This window comes from Hippocampus bargibanti, linkage group LG03, assembly GCF_051943395.1.
Source record: "Hippocampus bargibanti isolate YZ-2025 linkage group LG03, ASM5194339v1, whole genome shotgun sequence".
Classification (NCBI taxonomy): domain Eukaryota; kingdom Metazoa; phylum Chordata; class Actinopteri; order Syngnathiformes; family Syngnathidae; genus Hippocampus; species Hippocampus bargibanti.
In genome coordinates, this window is record NC_142736.1 from 19,733,987 (window position 1) to 19,756,574 (window position 22,588).

Genomic DNA, 22,588 nt, shown 5'->3' on the forward strand with positions numbered 1-22,588 from the left:
TCATAATCTAATGAGACCTAAAACAGATATAAAACAGTCAATTTTACAAACATATTTGTAACAGAAATCCCAAATTTACTGACACTACTATGCAAAACTCTCTTTTATTAATAATACTGTACTGTATTAAAAAGAGTTGTGTTGCATTTTGAAGAATTCAAATGGTTTTATTCAGTGTGACTGTAGCCTGCCTGCAGGAATGTATAGCTCGTATATCAGTTACTACCCCCTAAAAAGTAACTCAACACATTTACATTAATGTCTAAACCGGCGGCGACAAAGGTGAGTCCACCCCTTCGTGAAAATGTTGACATTTAGATCATAAGATATGTTTGCCCAGGCCATCGGCTTTACCCTCAGGTTCTTCATCAAAGCAGTGGTCATCTCTAGGTACGCAAGTTGGTAATTACCAACTCGCAAAAGAGATTGCTTGTGAAAATAAGTATAATCTCATTCGTGTTACTGAATAATTAAAAAGGTCGCCATTTGCAGATCAATATAACAGTATGAGCCTATCCGGTTTCGTGATAATGCGCTACAACAATACACTCTTGTCCGGACAGTGTTCTTCCCGGATGTACTCTCAGAGAGTGGAACATTGGCTTAAATAACATTCAACTCAACCAGCCTCTGACCTATGGCGAGCCGTTTGAACATTTATTCAATATCCTGTAAGTGCACCAAATTGCTCATGTACTTTTCCTCACTAGTAAGACAGTTCATCACGCTCTTAGAAGAACTCTGGTACATTAAATGAATGATTAGTGTATCTGTGTTTTTTATTTTTTTATGACATTGTCCGCTACTTCTTGACATTGCTTAACTTTGATGTCACCTCACCCGTCTGAATGCTGAGGAGTAGCAGCTCGACTCTGAGTTCCACACAGATGAGCTTCTCATCCTAACTCTAAGGGTGAGCCCGGGTACCCTGAACCCCATTTTGTTCGCTTAAGTGTAGGATCTTGTTCTTTTGGTCACAACCTCACACCTCATGATGGGTGAGGGTCTCAGCTCCTCCTTTTCCGGGATAGGGGAATAACTACAGGAGTAAAAACTATGCTCACGCCTGCCGAACGCCTCTATTTGTGGCCCCTCGAGAGTGAAAGAGACCCCAACCCTTCTGAATAGGACTGTTACTAGAGACTAAGCTGTCATGGCGCTGAAGTGAGCCTGACTATGTCTTGTCGAAAAACCTCTTCACCTCAAACCAGCTCACTCTCCCTCTCTGCCAGAACTGTGACACTCATGTCCTGAGAGCCGTTTTTCTGTAGCTAGGGATCGGACCCTCATGGCCAACTCACGTTGCACCTGACCCCGATGGCCCCTTGTGTTGTCCGTGTAGAGTAGACTGTATGGTCTTTGTCTTTATTTGAATAACAACTGTGATATGATAGTAGGATAATCACACAGAAAAACTATTCACGAGTTGACAATAGTACACTACTAATTTACCACCCCAAATTTCACTTGGTAACATCAAGTGCTTCACAGTACTCACCTGTAACATGAAGCTGTCCTACAAGTATGCTAAAGCTGTCCTGCTAATTGTGCAGAAATGTCATACCGTAGTGGAAACTAGAAACAAGCAGTGGTTCTACAGATGAGCCCTTGTTACTGTACGACAACATTGCAGTGCCTTATTGGTTACAACGACATCAAGGTTAGAAATGTGGTCTTCACAAAATTAGGAACAATTGACTCTCCCCAGGCTTTAGGGTTGTGCAGCAGTCTGCCCTCATAATATCACAAAGTGTCCCATGTGATGATTTTTTTTTGTTTCCAAAACAGTACAACCTGGTCAAACTGCTGTTCGAGTAAGGAGGAGGATGGGGGGCAGAACTCGCCCACTGTGTAGTACTAACGCAAATTTATACGTTACCACTTAGTTTTGAGCACCTTCTTCTAACCTGCAGACATGCCTCGTCAATTCCCCAAGGTAACTCTCAGTGAGGCGGAGGAGGAGAGCCAACTCCTGGCGGAAAAAGTTTACGCATCGGCCCTGAAAGAAGAGGACAATAAGGATGCATTATCTATGTTCACGGTGCCCGAGGACTGCCCAATTGGTCTGCAGCAAGCTAAAGAGCATGAGCTGCTTAAGGAGCTGGCAGAACAACATTCTGAGGAAAGCACCAAAAGGTATAGACCTCACTTATTGGACTGACCAATAGTAAAAAAAAAAAAAAAATGTGGGAAACATAGAAACTGACCAAATTTGGACATACGAGGCTTAGACTCAACATTAAGAATTGAACTTAATATTGAAGGATTTCCATTTAGAAGTTCACACACCAAACCAGACTGACCCTTATCGTGACTTACCGGTAATTGTGTTTTTCATTTTACAGGCGCAAAAGTTTGAAGATGCTTCGTTCCCAGTCCATGTCCATACAGAACTCAGGAAATCCAGACTGGATATGGCCAGGGGCTCCTACGCCATACGTGTCAGGGAGCTCAAACTCGCTATGCTCATCTGTGACAGAATACTGTCTTGATTACCAAAGGGTCACAATTAGTGGTGATTACTGTGCAGGGGTGAGTTCAGCACCTCAAATACACTACACAGCAATGGCTATTGATACAATACACTATTAGTTGAATATTTCACATTAAAAACCTCTCTCTCACAAAAAAAGTAATGTGCGTTCTCCCCCCTCCCCAAAAAAGTACTGGTAATGTGCATTTTTTTAAAAAAACTTTCGATTAGAAGATGCATTTCAGACGTGTTTTTTAATAAGAGACCAACTGAGTTTGTGAGGTCCCTTGGTATTTCTGTGAGTAAAGCTTATAACTTACTGAGTGGCCAACGTAGCAAATTGGATATTTTCGTCAAGGTTGCAAAAGTTACCAAGAAGTACTTGCAACTTGTCGCAAAAGAATTTGAAACATGTTCAAAATTTCACCCGTGCAACATTTTACGAACCCTGAGAAAAATCCTAAATTGACGAGATAATACCTGAAGTAACCATGAGTAACCAGAGAGAGCTGATTGATTAACACATGGGACCAAACTATTGAGAATGGGTGTAAATAAAACACATTTAATGAGCAATAAAAAAAATCGTAAAAAGAACATTTGAATTCTCATGAGTAATGCTCATCTTCGTATTTGATTCAGATCACAGTGGAAGATTATGAACAGGCAGCCAAAAGTCTTCTCAAGGCTCTGCTGATTCGTGAGAAATATTCCAGACTTGCCTATCACAGATTCTGCAGAACGACAGCTCAGTTCCTTCGCAAGGCTGAAAATGTCAAATGGAACGAAGAGGAGGAAGCTCAACCAGGTTTGAAGATACGTGAGCAAACAAGATTTGGATTGGCGGAAGACTAACTTTGTCTTGGGTCTTCAGATATGTGCCCATGTCCAACAGAGTATGAGGATCCATACAGTCTAGAAAACATCCCAGAGAACCTGACATATGAACTTCGACTGTTGGATGGAATAGTGCACGTGTATGATAGCGCTGAGGATCTTAGAAAAAATCGTCCACATGACCTTCCTTATCCAAATCTTGAGACCTTTGCTATAGATCTCGGTCATGTGCTGGGAATGATTGCAGATGGACCCACGTAAGTTGCACAAGAAAATGACAGCAATGATCTATGGATTAATGTTAGAGTATCACTAGAAGGAAAACAGCTTCTCAAAAACAACTCTTATGATTCGCAACCATTCCCAAAATGCTGACCATCGATCATGTGACACATTTGGCCTTCTTTAATGTACTACCAACTTCATTTCCTTGGTTTTCATTAATCTCTCTATTTTTTACCTATGGGAACATCACGCTTTGTAACTTCAAAACCTGCAAATCCCTAACCTGTTAATTTCTGATTTCTTTTTATTTTTTAGGAAAACCTACTGTCACAGGCGACTCAATTTCTTGAGTTCTAAATTCCATCTCCATGAAATGCTCAATGAGATGGCTGAGCTCAAGGAACTAAAAAGTGTTCCTCACCGAGATTTTTACAACGTGAGAAAGGTTGACATTCTTTCTAAAACATGGGCAATGAATCATGAACTCTTTTGGAGAAAAAAATGTGGGAAAAAAAGTGTTTTTTCATATAGGTGGATACACACATTCATGCAGCGGCGTGCATGTCTCAGAAGCACCTGCTGACATTCATTCAGAAAACATGCAACACAGATTCGGACCGGGTGGTCTTGGAAAAAGCTGGGCAGGAGATGACTCTCGAGCAGGTGTTCCACAGTCTCAACATGGACCCCTATGACCTGACCGTGGATTCTCTCGATGTCCATGCTGTAAGGAAATCAACATCACTATTTGCCAATGCAGTACATCTATATTAAAAGAAAAGATGTGACTGTTTCTTAATCCCTCCAGGGAAGGCATACATTCCATCGTTTTGATAAATTCAATTCCAAGTATAATCCCGTTGGAGCCAGTGAACTCAGAGAAATCTTTCTCAAAACGGACAACCATCTCAATGGCGAGTATTTTGCACGTATAATCAAGGTAAATAGAGAGATAGTTGGCAGTTTTGTTATTTCTTATCAAAAACACAATGTGGTGAAGGAGCAATTCAGACGTGTTTGTGAAGTCGACATTGTATTAGCCCTTCCTTATACCAATATGATAAACTGCAGTAACACCTATCCTGAAAGGCTTATACATACAGAGCTGAGCACGTCATTTTGGTCACACTCCATTTCCACCATGGACAGGAAGTGGCCCATGACTTGGAGGAGAGTAAATACCAGCATGCAGAGCCACGCTTATCAATCTACGGACGCACTCCAGAGGAGTGGCACAACCTGGCCAAATGGTTCATTCTCCACAAAGTGTACTCTCCAAACATGAGGTGGATGATTCAAGTGCCGAGAATATAGTGAGTCCTCTATAATGATCGCACCAATTTGCAAAGACGTTCAACATTTCCGTGATAAGAAAATATTTTGTATGTGTTTAGTGACATTTTTAAGGCAAAGAAGCTGGTGCCTAATTTTGCCAAAATGCTGCAGAATATATTCCTTCCTCTCTTTGAGGCAACCATTCACCCGCAGAGTCATAAAGAGCTTCATGTTTTCCTCAAATATGTAAGTAGTTTTGCTGTAATAAGTGTTTTTTAATTGAATGCCATTCTCATCTCATATCATTTTCCGTACCGCTTATTCCTCATTAGGGTCGCGGGGGTTGCTGGTGCCTATCTCAGCTGTCTTCGGGCACGAGGCGGGGGACACCCCGAATTGGTTGCCAGCCAATCGCAGGGCACACGAAAACAAACACCTCTCACACTCACACCTAGGGACAATTTGGAGTGATCAATCTGCCTGCCATGCAAATTTTTGTAATGTGGGAGGAAACCGGAGGACCCGGAGAAAACCCACGCGGGTCCGGGGAGAACATGCAAACTCCACACAGGGAGGCTGCACCGGGACGCGAACCGGCGACCTCTGCACTGTGAAGCCGGTGTCGACTACCGGGCCGCCTATAATTGAATGCCATTATTTAATCCAAATGCAATGATAATGCACATTTGTACATTTTAGATACCTATTTCCGATGACTTATTTGTTGGCTTACATACAAATTTATGCCCAATAAGTTTTTCCTCTTCCTTTCTAAGCATTTCAATCTAACCTGCACAGGGCCTTCATCATCTCTAGTCCGATAAAGGCCGTTGCACCAAATCATTGGATGATAACATTTACTGGAAAACGTCTGTGTAGGCTCTCGGTCGTACAGGAGTGGTCCATCGATGAAAATCTGGTGGGTAGTTTCGGCCCTATATATATCCCTACTGTCCAGACAATTTTCATTGTAAGAATAAAAATTGTAAAGAGCAATACATTGGGGAGACTAAACAAATTCTCAAAAAAAGACTATCAACATGCAGGGAAAATACTAGTGGGCCTCAATCGGCAGTACAGATGCACCTAAAAGCTAGCAACCACTCATTTGACGACAAGGAGGTTAAAATTTTAGCAAAAGAAAATAGATGGTTTGAAAGGGGAGTAAAAGAAGCTATTTTCATAAAACAGCATAATCCTTCACTAAACCGACATGGTGGTGTGAGGTTCAATTTGGATCGTTCGTACAACAGACTGCTTAGGCAACATAGGCTTAGTGATGCTGATGATTTGATACCAGAGCAAATAGGGCAATCAGGCCAGTCGTCAGTCAGAACAATAGAAGTAATTAGTGGAGCCGCAGGGAGTGGTCCTCTGCTCCCAAAATCCGGCAACGCCACGTCTGGACAGTCGAGATATATATATATAGGGCTGAAACTACCAGCCAGATTTTAGTTAGCTGAAGAAGCATCTTGGATAAGAAGCGAAACATCCGACACCTTCAAAGAAGTACAGATGACGGCTGAAGAAACCTTTTCATCGATTTACTGGAAAATACATGTTTATGTCTTTTAAATTGATTTGACAGCACATTTGATTAAAAAAATAGTCTATATGATTACGCTTAAGTACTTAGAACATTGGAAAACTGCTGGCTATTCCAAATCCAAATTTGAGAATTTGCCATGAAATTTAAATCCTTTGGAAATAAAATATTTTGATATATCGTTGAGACATTTTCAAATATTTAAAAATAGAACCCCATTAATTTAAAAAATAAAGACATAAAATATTGTAGGATGGCTCGGTGGTCCAGAGGTTACCACGGCAACTGCATAGTGTAGAGGTGTAAAGTTTGATTCTGGTGGTGGCCTCCCTGTGTGGAGTTTGCATGTTCTCCCCGGGCCCACATGGGTTTTCTGCGGGTACTCCGGTTTCCTCTCACATACCAAAAACCTGCACGGCAGGCTGATTGAACACTCCAAATGGTTCCAAGGTATGATTGTTAATGTGGATGTTTATTTGTCTCTGTGTGTCCTGCTGGCAATGGGTGTCCCCCTCACCACAAGGAAACAATCATTTGAAGCCGTGACACATTTGTTTCCCAACCACAGGTATCCGGGTTTGACAGTGTAGATGACGAAACCAAACACAGCGATCACATGTTCTCATTCAGAAGCCCAAAGCCAGAAGAGTGGACCGGAGATGACAACCCTCCATACAGCTATTACGTCTTTCACATGTATGCAAACATCATGGTCCTCAACAATCTCAGAAAGTAAGATCTTATTTTTCCAAGATCTTGTCTGCATGATCTGTATATGTAGTTTTCACCATGTGGGCTCTGCAGGGAACGTGGAATGAGCACCTTCCAGTTTCGCCCGCACTGTGGAGAAGCAGGCTCTGTCACTCATCTGGTCTCCGCCTTTCTGACTGCAGACAACATCTCACATGGGCTCAATTTGAAGAAGGTACTTTACACTAACCTGATGGATTTCGTTCATCAACAATCAGCGAGGATTAAAATCGGATGCGGCTGAATAGCACAGCCTACATGGTGCAACGTAGCTCAAGCAACAATTTGTTCATTTCACACTAAGTGATTGTCATACATTGAAAATCATGATCCACATTTTTGTCTTATCTGCAGTAATTTTTAAGACTTTCCTTAATTCATTCGCTACCATTCCCGAATTTATTCGGAAATTGAAAATATGACACAGAACGCCATTATTAAAATATTTTATTTGTATTTTTTGGGAGGCTTCTGGTGTTTGTTTTGTTTACATGATCTTTAGGGGTGTTCATTGTTTGGTCTGCCATTTTGTTTCACGTCTCAAGTACTAATACCTATCTATTCGTTGGCTAATAGCTATCTATTCGCTAGCTAATAGCTATCTATTCACGAGCTATTATGTATCTATTCGCTAGCCGGCAGCTATCTATTCGCTAGCTAGCTAGCTTGCGATATATTTGAGTTACTTCCAGGTTGAGTGAACGCTGGCGCGTGTGGCTGCCGCTGTTCACCCACTGAAAAAACTTATCCTGTGATTGTAAAGTGACCTTGAGAGTTTTGAAAGGCGCTTATAAATGAAATCGATGAGAAGGTTTCTTCAGCCGTCATCTGTACAAAAGTGAAGGTTTCGGACGTTTCGCCTCCTATCCAAGAGGCTTCGTCAGCGAACTAAAGTCTGACTGGTCGTATCGGCCCCATTTATATATCCCTAATGTCCAGACCTGGTGGCGCCGGACACAGCTATGATAGGTCCCTACTCTCAGGTTGGGGGGGGGGGGGCGGGACCCCCCCCTGTGGCCCCACTGATTGTTTCTACATTCCTGACTAACGATTGGCCTATTACACCCACTCCCCCCGGTATCACCTCATCAGCATAACGACCCTCATCAGCATTGCGAAAGTTGCCTAACCTGTTTTGCCTGAGCAGGCTATTGTATGAACGATCCAAATTGAACCTCACACCACCAGACCGGTTTAATGAAGGATTTTGTTGTTTTATAAGAATCGCCTCTTTTACCCCCCTTTCAAACCATCTATGTTCTTTCGCTAAGATTTTAACCTCATTGTCGTCAAATGAGTGGTTGCTAGCTTTTAGGTGCAAATGTACTGCCGATTGAGGCCCACTAGTATTATCCCTGCGATGTTGATAAAGTCTTTTTTTGAGAATTTGCTGAGTCTCCCCAATGTACTGCTCTTTACAATTTTCATTCTTACAATGTATGGAATAAACTACATTACTTTGTTTTTCATTTGGTAGCCTATCTTTTGGATGCACTAATTTTTGCCTTAACGTGTTTATCGGTATTCCTACTTATTTCAAACCGATAAACACGTTAAGGCAAAAATTAGTGCATCCAAAAGATAGGCTACCAAATGAAAAACAAAGTAATGTAGTTTATTCCATACATTGTAAGAATGAAAATTGTAAAGAGCAGTACATTGGGGAGACTCAGCAAATTCTCAAAAAAAGACTTTATCAACATCGCAGGGATAATACTAGTGGGCCTCAATCGGCAGTACATTTGCACCTAAAAGCTAGCAACCACTCATTTGACGACAATGAGGTTAAAATCTTAGCAAAAGAACATAGATGGTTTGAAAGGGGGGTAAAAGAGGCGATTCTTATAAAACAACAAAATCCTTCATTAAACCGGTCTTCATACAATAGCCTGCTCAGGCAAAACAGGTTAGGCAACTTTCGCAATGCTGATGAGGGTCGTTATGCTGATGAGGTGATACCGGGGGGAGTGGGTGTAATAGGCCAATCGTTAGTCAGGAATGTAGAAACAATCAGTGGGGCCACAGGGGGGGGTCCCGCGCCCCCCCCCCCCCCCAACCTGAGAGTAGGGACCTATCATAGCTGTGTCCGGCGCCACCAGGTCTGGACATTAGGGATATATAAATGGGGCCGATACGACCAGTCAGACTTTATAAATGAAATGTATTATTATATTATTGTTATGCAAGTAATTAAGTTAAGTAAATGAAGTCTTTGATGTAGTCTGTATGACTAATATTATTGAATAAGCACAGCTTGACCAAATCTGCCTTGAGAGCTTTTAAAGGCGCTTAAAATAAAATTATTATTATTAAACTGTATAGAGCACTTTCAAAGAGTCAACGCTGCATACAAGTGCTGTACATGGAGCAACTCAAAGTGCTGTACAGGGGGCAACTCATCATGCAAGTCATCAAATAGACAAAAAAATTGCTAAATATTTTTTTTCTATCAAGATTTGTATCTTTGTCTTTGTCTTCATTAAAAAATATCGTAAATTGGTGAAAAATGCTAGCTGTGGCAGGTTGCCGTAGCGCCCTAGCACCTGTTTGACTGGTTGACATGGCAACGTCGCTACTAACAAAAAGAAAAACAATTTAAACAATCTAGGTTAGGAACTCAGCAACACCGAGCAACACAAACTAACTTGCCCCATTTTTGGTACATAAAACGCACATGCACATTTTTTAATACAGTATATAAAAGCGCATTTGTTTTTATTGCCCACTTCTAGAGCCCTGTACTTCAATATCTGTACTACTTGGCCCAAGTGCCCATTGCGATGTCTCCTTTGAGTAACAACAGCTTATTCTTGGAATACTCCAAAAACCCTCTGCGAGAGTTCCTGCACAAAGGCCTCTGCGTGTCTCTGTCCACAGATGACCCAATGCAGTTTCACTACACCAAGGTAACACTGCAGTGTAATAGCTTGAATGGGTTCAAACCTGCATTTCACAGCATAGTGACTCAACTCAATGAATTAAAACTAGAGGATTGTTATTTGTTGATTGGCTGACATAGTAGGCTATTTGTACTGCTAGTGGGGCGCTCGATGCCATCTAGTGGAACTGTATAATGTCACAATTTTGTAAAAAAAAAAAAAAAAAAAACTACAATGACTAAGACTCACCCCTATGTTGACAGGAGCCACTGATGGAGGAATATGCAATAGCTGCTCAACTCTGGAAGCTCAGCACATGTGATGTGTGTGAAATAGCAAGAAACAGCGTGCTGCAATGTGGACTTTCTGACCAGGTACAGTGTCAGGTTGAATTCTGTAACAGGTGTGTCAAACTAATTTTGGTAACAAAATATGCCTTCAATAGCTCAGTGTTTTTAGTGCAGTTTGTAATGTTGGTTATTTTAGATGCCGATCTCGCCATCACACCTTGACTTCGACACTTATGACACTTAGGTTGCCAAATTATGGGAATTTTCTAACTTGGAGACAATTATTCACAGTAGTTTATGGGAATAAAACAAGGAATAAGCGGTACGGAAAATGGATGGATGGATGATAATATTAAAGGCTTATTGCATTCTATTTTACTTTAATTCCAGGACAAGAAGCACTTTTTGGGGGAGAATTACTTGAAAGATGGACCCGAAGGAAACGACATTCGCCGCACCAACGTGGCTCAGATCCGCATGGCCTACCGACATGAAACTCTGTGCAATGAACTCAGTTTCCTTGTGGACGCTGTCAAATCAGAAGCCATAAATTCTGTTGTGTGAATAAGGACAATATTCAAGAGTACTAAATACTCACACTCAAACACACCCTCATGCACCCATACACACACACACACACAATTGTCATCCCCAGGTCCAAATTATTGTTAATTTGGACCTGGGGAAGATCGGCAGAAATAGGGATAGAAATTTGGGAGTCTGAATTGGGAAGTTGGCAAAAAGTATTGTTTGAAAAGCCTTTTGGCTATTTTCTTCCAGCAGATAGCACTCTTATGTCAGGAAGCGCATCCGACGTAAAAGCTTGGCCAAAACAAACATGCGGATCAAACCTCTAAAGATGGAGGACACTGATTCGCTGTGGCAACCCCTTGAAGGGAAAAGCCGAAAGGAAAAGAAGAAGCAGAAGAGAGCGCTCTTGGTGCCATGTGATCAAATTTCACAATAATCTGAAAAGAATGTCAGTTTAGGAGCATTGCCATCGTGTGAATTTCAGTATTTGCGTAATTTAGGTATGTAGTATTAAATTCACAACATTACCTCATATTGACAAATTAATATTAACAGTACATTATAGTTCTAGACTTTGAGGGTGACTCGGAGATAAATTCACTCCAATGTAACATAATGCAATCTTGAATAGGGAAATATTGACCAAGCAGACAAAAGGGAAATATCTTGGATGATTACTTTCATCATAGGCTCAGAGAACCACGATAGCAAGGGCAAACACTCCATCTTCACATAGAGCCACACCCTATAAACATTTACACTCCAGACTCTATTGTGTGATGAGGGTATGTGTCAGAGTCATTTATACAAAACACCAGAAACCAGTTGTGGAAGCTTTTGCCAACAATTTTAGTTTGTACCAATGTGATTACACACAAATAATGTTTCATTTACTTGTAATGTCACAATAATGCAAACAAGGAATCAGTCTTCAAAATGATTGTGATTGTTATGCAGAGGCTACCGATATACTGTACATCCTTTCATAAAGCTGCAGCTTTTAAAAAATAGACACAAAACAAAAATCAAACGTGTGTCGCTCCAACCCATTAAAGGTAAAATCAGAGAAATTATATCTTGGATGTGATCATTTAACTTGCAATGACGATATCTCCGTGCTCCTGAGTCACGTCAGCTCTCTGGAAGCGCCTTTTCCTGTTCAGAAATACGACGTCACATTGAATGCCTGATACAAATAGCAAATCCAGTCATTATTTCAAAACTGAAACGGGTTTATTAGCCTCGAGGTGCGACTCTATTCAACATGTAGTGTATTAAATTAAACACCAAGGTGGCGGCGAAGCTCTACATGACCAAGTACTTACCGATGCTGAGATATTCCTCGTTATTATGTCACAGAAACTTTAAAACAATAATCGTTAATTGAAAAAAGCTTATTTTCTTTGTGTGTCAAACTGCTGCGCTTCATTGACTTGATATACATTTTTTACTTAAGTATCAGTGGCTGGCATTGACAGGTTTCACAACATAGAATTTATATTTATCTCATGATTTTTATAGATAAAATGCAGTTAAATGTAGTCTACTCGAGTGAATCGAAGATATCTTGATAAAAATAGTACTATTTTGTGGCTTCTATGATCAAACAAAAAACTCTTAAATGGTTCAGTCAATTACTTGTGGCCCTGCGCTATTTAATAATTCCATAGAAAATACTGACAATTTGATTCCATGTGATTAAAGCAACTCACACTTTGATATATGCAATGACGGCTATTGCAACAAGGAGAACAGCACAGGCGGAGGTGATGAGGACCACTTTTCCTGGAGCAAAGACAAATGGCAGGTACGTTGGTCCAATGCGGACTTCACAATTCTGAGTCTTACGTCATGGAGTCAAGTGACAAACCTTTCCCAGAGCTCTGTTCACCGCCAGCTAAACGGGCGAGCTGTGCCCCATCCAGACTGTCCAGCAACGTGAGGTCAGAGGTTAAAGAAAGATTGAAAAGAAAGAGAGAGACGGTAGGATTTGGCTCATCAGCCAACTTGGAAATCATGGTTGTCATTACTTCCTCCGGTTGAGCTGTGTAATCTGCAAATGGCAAAAACACAACAAGAGGTGTATTACACCAAATACATGTCACCATAGTCATGTTCATACTTTAATTGTCGAATGATAGAGATACGGTAATACTTATGACTTTAGTATTGAATTTACAAAACATATCTGTATTGCACATAATAGGAAGGAAAAGAAGTAGAAAAACAAAATACAGGAGCTGTCGTAAAGGCAGCCACACTCGCGGCACCATCTTGAAGTCAAAAGAACAAAAAACAAAATAATAAATAACAGTTATCATATATCCAAAAATTCAAATATTTTTTAGACCACAGTATGAACACCTATGCTGAGTGTAGGTAAAAAAACATTGTGTGGCAACATAAAAGTTCAATAAAATTGCAGCTTAAAAACAAACTTTCCTTGAAGACTGAAAGCATTAACTTAAAAGTTCAATAAAACTGTATTATGCTTGGGCAGCAATATGATTGCATACATCCTCATTTGAGCTGTTCAAGCAATTGTACTTCTGAAATTACATTGTTAAGAAATGTATTTAGTCTTTGGTTACATTTTTTGGTGTTTTCTGGGAAAAAAATAGCATCGGTGTTTCGTCAACAACTGCACTGAAAAATTAAATAATGCTTCACTTGGCTGCACCGATTTAAAACAGGTTCATTCTTGCAGTTACAATTTGCAGTGCTCTGCTGCCTCACATGGAAAACTGATTTGAATATTTTGGTTACCAAATTCTTTGTAAAGTCATTTAATGCAGCGCAATGTAAACAATATATATTTTTTTGTGTATTCTTGTTTGCACAATTATATTAATTTTATTCTATGTGTTGAAATTTAAATCTGTATTACACTGGAATAGAACTGGCTGATAATAAAATTGTAAAATAATACTTCCAAGTCACCATTTTATTTTAATATGAATTTTATGTTGTTAACCATTTCAATGTAGCATATCTTCAAGCCTTTTTTGTTGAACATTGAAAATACAACGCCATGGGAGAAGTTAACACAACCATGAATAAAGAAAAAAATAAAGAAATAAATAAATTCAATTCAATTGTGGCTAACAACAATAAATATGCTAATGTATTGTTAAATTTTGCTAAACATAAAATCAAACGGTAAAGCGTGCAAATACTTTAAGGCTAGTCAAGTCACATTAATTTTTATACCCAGCCCTTAAACACAAAAAGTATCAAAGGGCTTCTCATGTCCACAGTTGACAAATTTTAACAACATCTCATGATCTTGACCGGCAAGACCGCAATGAAAATATAAACAATAATAAATACGTCACATTAAATCATCCATAGTAAAGCGTTTCAGAGTAAAGCCTTTCATTGAATGTTTATTTTTATGATTGGTTGTCAACCTAACATGTTCAATGATGTTCCGTGGGCTCTTAAATAACAAATGTATCCTACCTGATTGGTTGAAGCAAAACACATCAAACTTTTTGTCCAGTGCGGCTCGCCATGAGACCAAGCCGGTTTGGTTTTGGCCGCAGTTCGTGAGCGCCTTGACACGGGGGATAACTGCATAGTGCTCATCAATCCAGCCAAACCTTAAGTAAAAAAGAATAATCTTGAAAGAATGTGCATTTTTCTCGTTTGCATTTCTCTTTGTGTGTGTTTTGTTCATACCTGCATGTTTCCAAACCCCGATTGAGAGCTTCGGTGACTTGGTCTTTGGAGGCGAGGTCGAGTCCAAGCTTAGTGCAAAGGTTTCGTGCTTCGGTGACATTGAAGCCGTACTCGGGCTGGTTTTGGTCATTCAGAATGCTGAGTTGCATCACTCCGGCAATGCTCTTTGCTGGAAAAACTTTCAACAGCAAACGCAATCTCACTTTTTGAAGCCTAAAGACCGTATGAAATCGGAAAAGCTTTACCTCTCAGGTTGATTGTGACTGTCTCCTGAGAGAAGGTCGCAGTGATGGACAGCGCAACAGCGACAGAAAGCAAAACGCCCTTCATGGCTTCTGGCGGTTGAGACGAATGAATGCGTGTATAGTTGAGCACTTTGTGTGTGTCCCAACCAACTCAACAGGGTTAAATAGAGGAGATTTGCTCTCATTGGGCTGTGTGGACTCTTTGCCCATTGCCAGAAGGGAAAGGAAGGGGAAATAGGAAGTCAGGTCAAAGGATTGAGTGAAAGGCCCGTGAGACCAGTAGATAAAACACATTCAAAGGACGCTGAAATTCAACAGCAGGCAAAAGAAGCTCAACAAATGCTGCAGCCTGGACTTGGAGTCGCTTTTTCTATACTGGAAGCCATTCTAGTCACCGCGTGAGCTGTCCTCCATTATAGCCACGGGTGTTTACATCCCAACGCAAACCTAATGCGAACACAGCATTACAAACGTCGGCTCGCCAAGTAAACAAACTCGATCTAAAGCATCCAAAGTTTAGAAATGTTTTCAGTGAGAGAGACACACACATACATACACAAACACACACGCGTGCGCGCACGCAAATGATTTCAATAAAATGTCAGAATGTATTATATAAAATAACTTTGTGATAATACTCACCATTAATATGAATAGTTTTTCGTTCCTCATAATTGGGGAAAAAATCCAGCAAAACGATCCGAATGAAAGTCAGTTTGCCGAGTCCATCGTCGAAGTTATGCCAGCTAGCCTGCACATGTGACAGGTTGTAAATTATCGTATTTCCTATTTTGGTTAGATTCGCGTAGTTCTATTGGTTTACAAATGATATATATCGAAAATGTTTATTTAAACATGGAACGCCTGCTTCGGTTCATGTTTCGTGTCGGACCGATTTAGATCGTTGGACCGGAAATTGTTGTGCGCGTACGTTTGCATTAGATCGGGGCATTCGAAGTAAACCACTGTTGAGTCAAGACGTATCACATTGCTTGTCTTGTGGTTTTTTTCTGGATCCCACAACACCGTATCTCCCTTACTATAGTGGAGAGCGCAACATTTTGGAGGCACCGCTGGGATATTTGCGTTCGAGTGTTGTCTACTCGCCGTGGGTAGAAGCTCGCGCCGAATATCCCCAATCAACCCAGTCGGAGTGGCGTCGCCGTTTACTGGTTTGTTTCTACATGTGCTCTAGTTGCATCTCTGTGCGTACAGCCACCACTAGAGGGCACTGGAAGACTTTGAAGTGAATCCGGCCAGCTGAACTGCGTCTACCCTCTCGAAAATGGCGTTAGAGGAATTACAGTTGGACATCAAAGGCAAGTTATTTGGACTGAATTTTCAACAGTTGTCAGAGTTATGTGCTGAAATCCAAATATCTGGACTGGAAAGAGAGCAACTTACAGGAAAGACTCGAGGCCATCTAATTAATATTGTGTCAACCTACATTGAAAGAGCTGAATTAGAGCTAGAAGATGGAGGAATGTCAGATTTGCTACGTATAAAGGACTTGATTGAAAGTATAAAAGATTTTGAACCAGGAATAGCCAAACCAAGTGAAAAAGGTCGGGATGCAGTGCGAAAGAGAAGCATAGTGCCCCCAGACACTGCCCCCTGGCGCAAAGATTTCAAAATATCTGGACAAATAGGTGAACTCGGACAAAAAGATAAACTCACATTTCCTAATTTGGTCAGACAGATAGAAAGTGGGCTCAGTAAAGGCTACCAGGGGGATGAGATCATCGATGCAGTGGTTCGTGCCATAACACCAGGTCTGCAGTTGAGAAGCTACCTCGAAGGGAAAGAAAATCTTACCCTAACTTCTTTACGAAGGATTCTCCGATCTCACTATCAAGAGAGAGGAGCCACTGAGTTGTACAAGCAGCTCTCATCGGAAGTGCAGACTAATAAAGAGTCCCCACAGAAATTTCTACTGCGTGCAATGGATCTTCGTCAAAGGATTCTTTTTGCATCTCAAGAAGCTGAATCAGGGGTGAAGTATGATCCCACGTTGGTCCAGAGTTTATTCCTGCACACAGTTCTGACGGGGTTACAGAGTGACAATGTAAAGAGTGACATGCAACCTTTCCTCCTGCTAACCACCACATCAGATGAAGTACTGTTAGAAAAATTAAACATGGCATGTGCAAATGAAAAAGAGCGACAGGAAAAAAAGAAAAATGCTGCTGCACGGGTGACAACGCTGAACACTGTCCAGGTAGATGACACACCAGTCCCGATTGGGAAGAAGACAGTCTTAAAGCAGAATACTGTTACTGTGCCGAATGAACTCCTTTCAGAGATCAAAGAGATGAGGTCAGAGATGATGCTGTTAAAAGAGCTGCGTGCAGAAGTGTCCCAGATCAAAGAGACTATTCAGAAACCAACAGCCACTTCTCAGCCCACCAGCGGAGGACCTGAACGCCTGCCTGACCACTACCCTGAACAGGTCGCCTTCACTCCACCTTCACAATATCAGGTAGATCCACCAGCCAGGCACTACTACACCCAGCACTCCCCATCAGCTCTTCAGCAGTACCACCCAGCACCAGGGCCCAGGCCGATGAGGGGGGCAGCACAGTTCCAGCAGCGGTTCGCCCCTCCGCAGTACTACATGCCCCGTCGCCCTCAGCCCAGGTGTTATTCTTGTATTCAGACAGGTGAAGAATATTGTCAGCACTGTTTTAAATGTGGAAGTAGTGAACATTTCAGAGCAGGCTGCAAAGCACAGAACTCAGCTAGGAACCATGCTTTAAACTAGAAAGGGTTACTCCAGTGGGACATGGTGTGACCACAGAGACAGATAGGTCCCAGTGTTACAGTGGTGCTATGAAAATGGAATGTAAGCCCCACACACGTGGCCCCGTTCAGAAGAGACATAAGCAGTCATTTGTCGAGCGTACAGATAAGAACCAGTGTGGCAAATTACCTTCGGTCAGGGAGTTAGTGGGAAAGAAATGTCTTATTCGGTGCTTTTTGGGTAACAAAAGGGTTGAAGCACTCTGGGACTCGGGGTCCCAGGTGTGTGCTGTAGATGAGTTATGGAAACAAACAAACTTACCTGACGTGTCATTGAAAAATGTGAATGAACTTATTGACCCTGATAACACTCTCAATATTGTGGCAGCTAATGGAACGGATATGCCTTATGTAGGATGGCTTGAGATATCATTTAAACTTGGTGCTAATGATCCAGGGCTACTTGTACCAGTATTAGTACTAAAAGGTGACCAGCAACAGTGTCCTATCATAGGGTTTAATGTCATTGAGCGTCTTGTGTTAGATAGCCTCTCTAATGAGTCACAAACAGGGGATACAGAAAAGCTCTTGAAATCGGTTAGACTAGCTTTTCCCCACCTTAAGCGCAATAAAGCTGCCACTTTCATAAAAGCAGTTAGTCTGGGACAAGCACATGAGTACCGTGTAAAAACAACAAATGAGAGATTCACTATAGCCGGGTCAACTGCTTGGAAGGCAGCTATGCTCACCTTCAACCACCAGTTTTAGGTTTTCCTGACTTCGCGCATCCTTTCATTTTGCATACAGATGCCTCTAACCGGGGTTTAGGTGCTGTGTTGTACCAAAGACAAAATGGCAAACTTCGCGTGATAGCCTATGGCTCTCGGACATTAACTGCAGCTGAGAAGAATTATAATTTACACTCGGGCAAGTTGGAATTTTTGGCGCTTAAGTGGGCGATCACAGACAAGTTTCGTGATTATTTGTACTATGCACCATTCTTCACTGTGTATAGTGACAATAATCCACTCACGTATGTACTGTCGACTGCTAAGTTAAATGCAACTGGGTGCAGGTGGGTCGCAGAACTTTCTGATTTTAATTTTACTGTTAAATATCGTCCCGGTAAGGAAAATGTTGATGCAGACAGTTTATCTAGGATGCCCCTTGATATGGTAACATATATGGAAGGATGTACAAAAGAAATGTCATATGATGCTGTGAGTGCTGCCGTACAAGCGGTTGACCAACAGAACGAGTCTAGTGCAGCTTGGTCTATGGGAATCTCAGCTATGTGTGCCGAGGTGTCACTAAACACACCGATAGCCCCATTGACTGTTGGACAGATCAAGCTAGATCAAGAGACTGACCCCATTATAGGACATATTATTAGATACAAACTGGCGGAGACGAAACCGCTAGGTACTGAACTAAGAAAGCATTGTCCTCAAGTTGTTTGTCTTGTGAGGGAATGGGACAAGCTACACTTTAATGACAGAGGTGTTTTGTACAGAAAAACGGCAAACAGAACCCAACTACTGCTTCCTGAAAAACACAAGGTGACAGTGTTAAAAGAGCTGCATGATGAAATGGGCCACCATGGTGTAGAAAGGACTCTTTCCCTTGTAAGGGATCGTTTTTACTGGCCCTTTATGCAAAAAGAAATAGAGGACTATGTACTGAGAGAGTGTGTGTGCCTAAAACACAAAAAGCCCAACCGTGAGACCAGAGCCCCTCTTACTAATATTGTGACTACTCAGCCTTTTGAACTTGTCTCCGTTGACTTTTTGCATCTTGACAAATGTAAGGGTGGTTATGAATACGTGCTTGTGCTAGTAGACCATTTTACACGTTTCGCTCAAGTTTATGCTACAACGTCCAAAGCTGGCAAAACAGCGGCAGACAAAATCTTTAATGACTATGCTTTAAAGTTTGGGTTCCCCCTTCGAATTCACCATGATCAGGGTGGTGAATTTGAAAATCAACTTTTTGCTCAACTGAAGGAATATTGTGGGGTTGCGGGTTCAAGGACAACCCCCTACCATCCACAGGGAAATGGACAAGTTGAACGATTTAATCGAACACTGATCCAGATGTTAAAGACACTGACAGAGAAACAAAAGAGTAACTGGAAAGACTCACTAAACAAACTCGTTTATGCTTACAACTGTACCAAAAGTGAGGTGACAGGGTTCTCACCTTTTTACTTACTTTATGGACGTTCACCACGTTTGCCAGTTGATATGTTGTTTAGTTTGAATCCAGACTCGAACCAGGGTGAAACCAACCAGAAGGACTATGTGAAGAAGTGGAAACAGGGCATGGAGGAAGCGTATGCGATCACGCAAGAAAATAACAACAAAGCTGCTGCCAGGAGTAAGAGACTATATGACAGTAAACTAAAGTATTCTACCCTGTTGCCCGGTGATCGTGTTCTGGTTCGAAACTTAACCCCACGTGGAGGTTCAGGCAAACTGAGAAACCACTGGGAGGATGTTGTTCATACAGTGGTTCGTCAAGTCAGCCAAGACATTCCAGTTTATGAGCTGAAACCTGAGAGGGGGAAGGGCAGATCTAGGATACTCCACCGCAATCTCTTGCTGCCATGTGATCATTTGCCATTCGAGACTTCACTACAGTCCCAGTCCAAGGAAAAGTCCACTCGGCAACGACCGAACAAGATGCCGGAAATGGATCCGGAAGAGGATGATGAGGAGGATGAGTATTATCCAGTGTTGCATCGCCAGAGCACCCGACCAGACTCACCAGAACCGCGGGACGTGAGCTTTGTGGAGACAACCCACCATGATGACAATCAACTGGGGAATGAACTGCCGGGGACGGAGCCGGGAGCTGCGGAAGTTGACCAATCTCAGGAGGGCAACATTGGTCCGGAAAATGATCCACCTGTGACAGTGTGTCCCCCTTTTCCCCAGCCACCCCCCAGTAATCCTGATATTGGGGGAAATCAACGGCCACGACGAGAACACAGGAGACCCAAGGTATTCACGTATGATCGCCTTGGTTCGCCATCTTGCTACAATGTAGGGACAGTACCATATCATGGTGAACAGACAATGCCTTGGATGTATGGCGCACACCCCTATTATGCCACGAAATACTACAGAAATGGTTAATCGACACTTCGGTTTAATAGAACAGTGAGATGGAAACAAGAAGACCCCGATGAGCCCTGTATAAGTAAAACGGAATGTATGAAAAGAGTTCCAGTCTGTGAATTGTTGATTGTTATAATGTAAACAGAATGTATGAAAAGAGTTCCAGTCTGTAAACTGTTCATTATTATAGTTCATATTTGGATGCAGTTCATAATACCGTGCGTCATTGTTTTGGGCACGTCGTCCAGCGTATTTAGGTATTTACTAGTACATATGTTGGGGACAACATCTATTTTGAGGGGGAGTATGTGACAGGTTGTAAATTATCGTATTTCCTATTTTGGTTAGATTCGCGTAGTTCTATTGGTTTACAAATGATATATATCGAAAATGTTTATTTAAACATGGAACGCCTGCTTCGGTTCATGTTTCGTGTCGGACCGATTTAGATCGTTGGACCGGAAATTGTTGTGCGCGTACGTTTGCATTAGATCGGGGCATTCGAAGTAAACCACTGTTGAGTCAAGACGTATCACATTGCTTGTCTTGTGGTTTTTTTCTGGATCCCACAACACCGTATCTCCCTTACTATAGTGGAGAGCGCAACACACACTGCTCATTTGCTTGGACGCTTGCATTTAGCCGTCTCTTACAGAAGTATATCGATGCTAACGTTAGCTTGGGGCTTGTCATAGTGCCACTTATATTAAACTGTTTCATTCATGGTATCGTTTCATTGCAAATTAGAATCACGGCAGAACCTTTTCTCTCCACCAAGGTGAATCCTTCCGTCCATTCAACCTGAAATGTACCATATTCGCCATTTTTTTACTTGTCAGGCTTAATTGCCTGTTTCGACATCAATGGCCACCTACGTCAGTATCATCCAATCAAAATTACTCTTTGAACATCAACAGCCACCTTAGGTCAGTATCATCCAATCAAAATTGCACTTTCCGCCAACTGCCGCCCAAACAGGAAATGAACAGTGAAAACGCGAGAATATATATTTAGATTTATCGGTGAGCCAGAAGCAGTCATCAAAAGAGCCATATATGGCTTCCCGACCCCTGCACCAAAGGGTACTGTTAGCCATGAAAAACAGTAAATTCCCTCCGCCTGCAAGAAGGCCCTGATGTCACTAACTTGAAATATGATTGATTAAAGCAATAGTTTTATCGGCACCTATTTTATGGCGACATGACCGGCAGAACTGATTGTGATGGAGTGTAGGTAGATTTCTGACCCTGGTAACAAATGATGGCTGAAATGTGATTGGTTAAATGCTTAAACACGAAAATAGAAGCAGCACAACAGGGGGAAAGCAATGAAAGGAAACTGAAAGACAATTTGGAATTACTTAATGAGAATTAATCAACAAAATATAATTAAAATCGGTCTGTGATTCAGATATTTTTAGGCCAGTAGAGAAGGCCTTGCAGGCTCTGACGGTTCGCCACTGCTGTAACCTGATAACATGAGTTTTTCAATATAGTAATTACGAGCCCTGAAAGGCTTAATAGAGCAAAATGTAATCATGAACATTTCATATATAAGCATCGCAGAGATTGTTTCGCGGGAGAAGGCAAAAGTCTGGACCATTGCTGCACAACATTTGAAGTTTCAAACCGATTTGATCCCCATGCAGCAATGGGCTTTTCTGATCCCTGTTTATCTTCTCAAAGTCAAAGTCAAAGTCAGCTTTATTGTCAAATATGCTAATATGCATGACATACAGCACATCATCAGGCCTTCATACAGGCACAGACTCAAATGTGTCAAGACTGTGACAGAGAGGTAGACGAATGAAGCAAAACTGGCATTGCGAGAATATTTAGACTGCATTGACTGGGTTGTCTTTGTAACTATAAACTGGCAGCCTGCACGAATATACAGACACTTTAACATACACCTTCAGTAGGACTGTACAAACTTGCCCAAAACCAATTGACAAAGGAAATTAACATCACCAAGAGAATGAACCTATGCTGAAAGGCT

At 41.6% G+C, this 22,588-nt stretch overlaps 2 protein-coding genes across 3 annotated transcripts; one reads left to right on the plus strand and one right to left on the minus strand.

The window, feature by feature from the left end:
* Positions 1 to 1,839: 1,839 nt before the first annotated feature.
* Positions 1,840 to 11,836, plus strand: ampd3a (adenosine monophosphate deaminase 3a). 2 transcript variants are annotated; one of them, XM_088992447.1, is made up of 14 exons: positions 1,840 to 2,136; positions 2,346 to 2,532; positions 3,116 to 3,281; positions 3,348 to 3,567; positions 3,851 to 3,980; positions 4,067 to 4,261; positions 4,344 to 4,475; positions 4,685 to 4,848; positions 4,930 to 5,056; positions 6,925 to 7,088; positions 7,161 to 7,281; positions 9,839 to 10,012; positions 10,249 to 10,359; positions 10,666 to 11,836. In XM_088992447.1, the coding sequence occupies exons 1-14, from the start codon at positions 1,916 to 1,918 to the stop codon at positions 10,837 to 10,839; spliced, it is 2,286 nt and encodes a 761-aa protein (XP_088848573.1). In that variant the 5' UTR covers positions 1,840 to 1,915; the 3' UTR covers positions 10,840 to 11,836. The 2 variants fall into 2 exon arrangements, with proteins under 2 accessions (XP_088848573.1, XP_088848574.1); XM_088992448.1 differs by having other exon boundaries at positions 3,851 to 3,971.
* lyve1a (lymphatic vessel endothelial hyaluronic receptor 1a) lies at positions 11,632 to 14,992 on the minus strand. The gene is made up of 6 exons (XM_088992449.1): positions 14,733 to 14,992; positions 14,488 to 14,665; positions 14,269 to 14,408; positions 12,677 to 12,859; positions 12,519 to 12,591; positions 11,632 to 11,961 (listed from the first exon to the last, which is right to left on the minus strand). Exons 1-6 carry the CDS (start codon positions 14,815 to 14,817, stop codon positions 11,898 to 11,900), a joined length of 723 nt encoding a protein of 240 aa, XP_088848575.1. The 5' UTR covers positions 14,818 to 14,992; the 3' UTR covers positions 11,632 to 11,897.
* Between the last annotated feature and the right edge of the window lie 7,596 nt (positions 14,993 to 22,588).

Excerpts from the sequence above, each read along its gene's own strand:
- ampd3a (XM_088992447.1), top strand. The coding sequence starts at position 1,916 with ATGCCTCGTCAATTCCCCAAGGTAACTCTCAGTGAGGCGGAGGAGGAG. Across the intron at positions 3,568-3,850 it reads ATGATTGCAGATGGACCCAC|GAAAACCTACTGTCACAGGC; the intron begins GTAAGTTGCACA and ends TTTATTTTTTAG. Across the intron at positions 5,057-6,924 it reads TTCATGTTTTCCTCAAATAT|GTATCCGGGTTTGACAGTGT; the intron begins GTAAGTAGTTTT and ends TCCCAACCACAG.
- lyve1a (XM_088992449.1), bottom strand. The coding sequence starts at position 14,817 with ATGAAGGGCGTTTTGCTTTCTGTCGCTGTTGCGCTGTCCATCACTGCG. Across the intron at positions 12,860-14,268 it reads GTTTTGCTTCAACCAATCAG|ATTACACAGCTCAACCGGAG; the intron begins GTAGGATACATT and ends TGCCATTTGCAG. Across the intron at positions 12,592-12,676 it reads TGAACAGAGCTCTGGGAAAG|GAAAAGTGGTCCTCATCACC; the intron begins GTTTGTCACTTG and ends TCTTTGCTCCAG.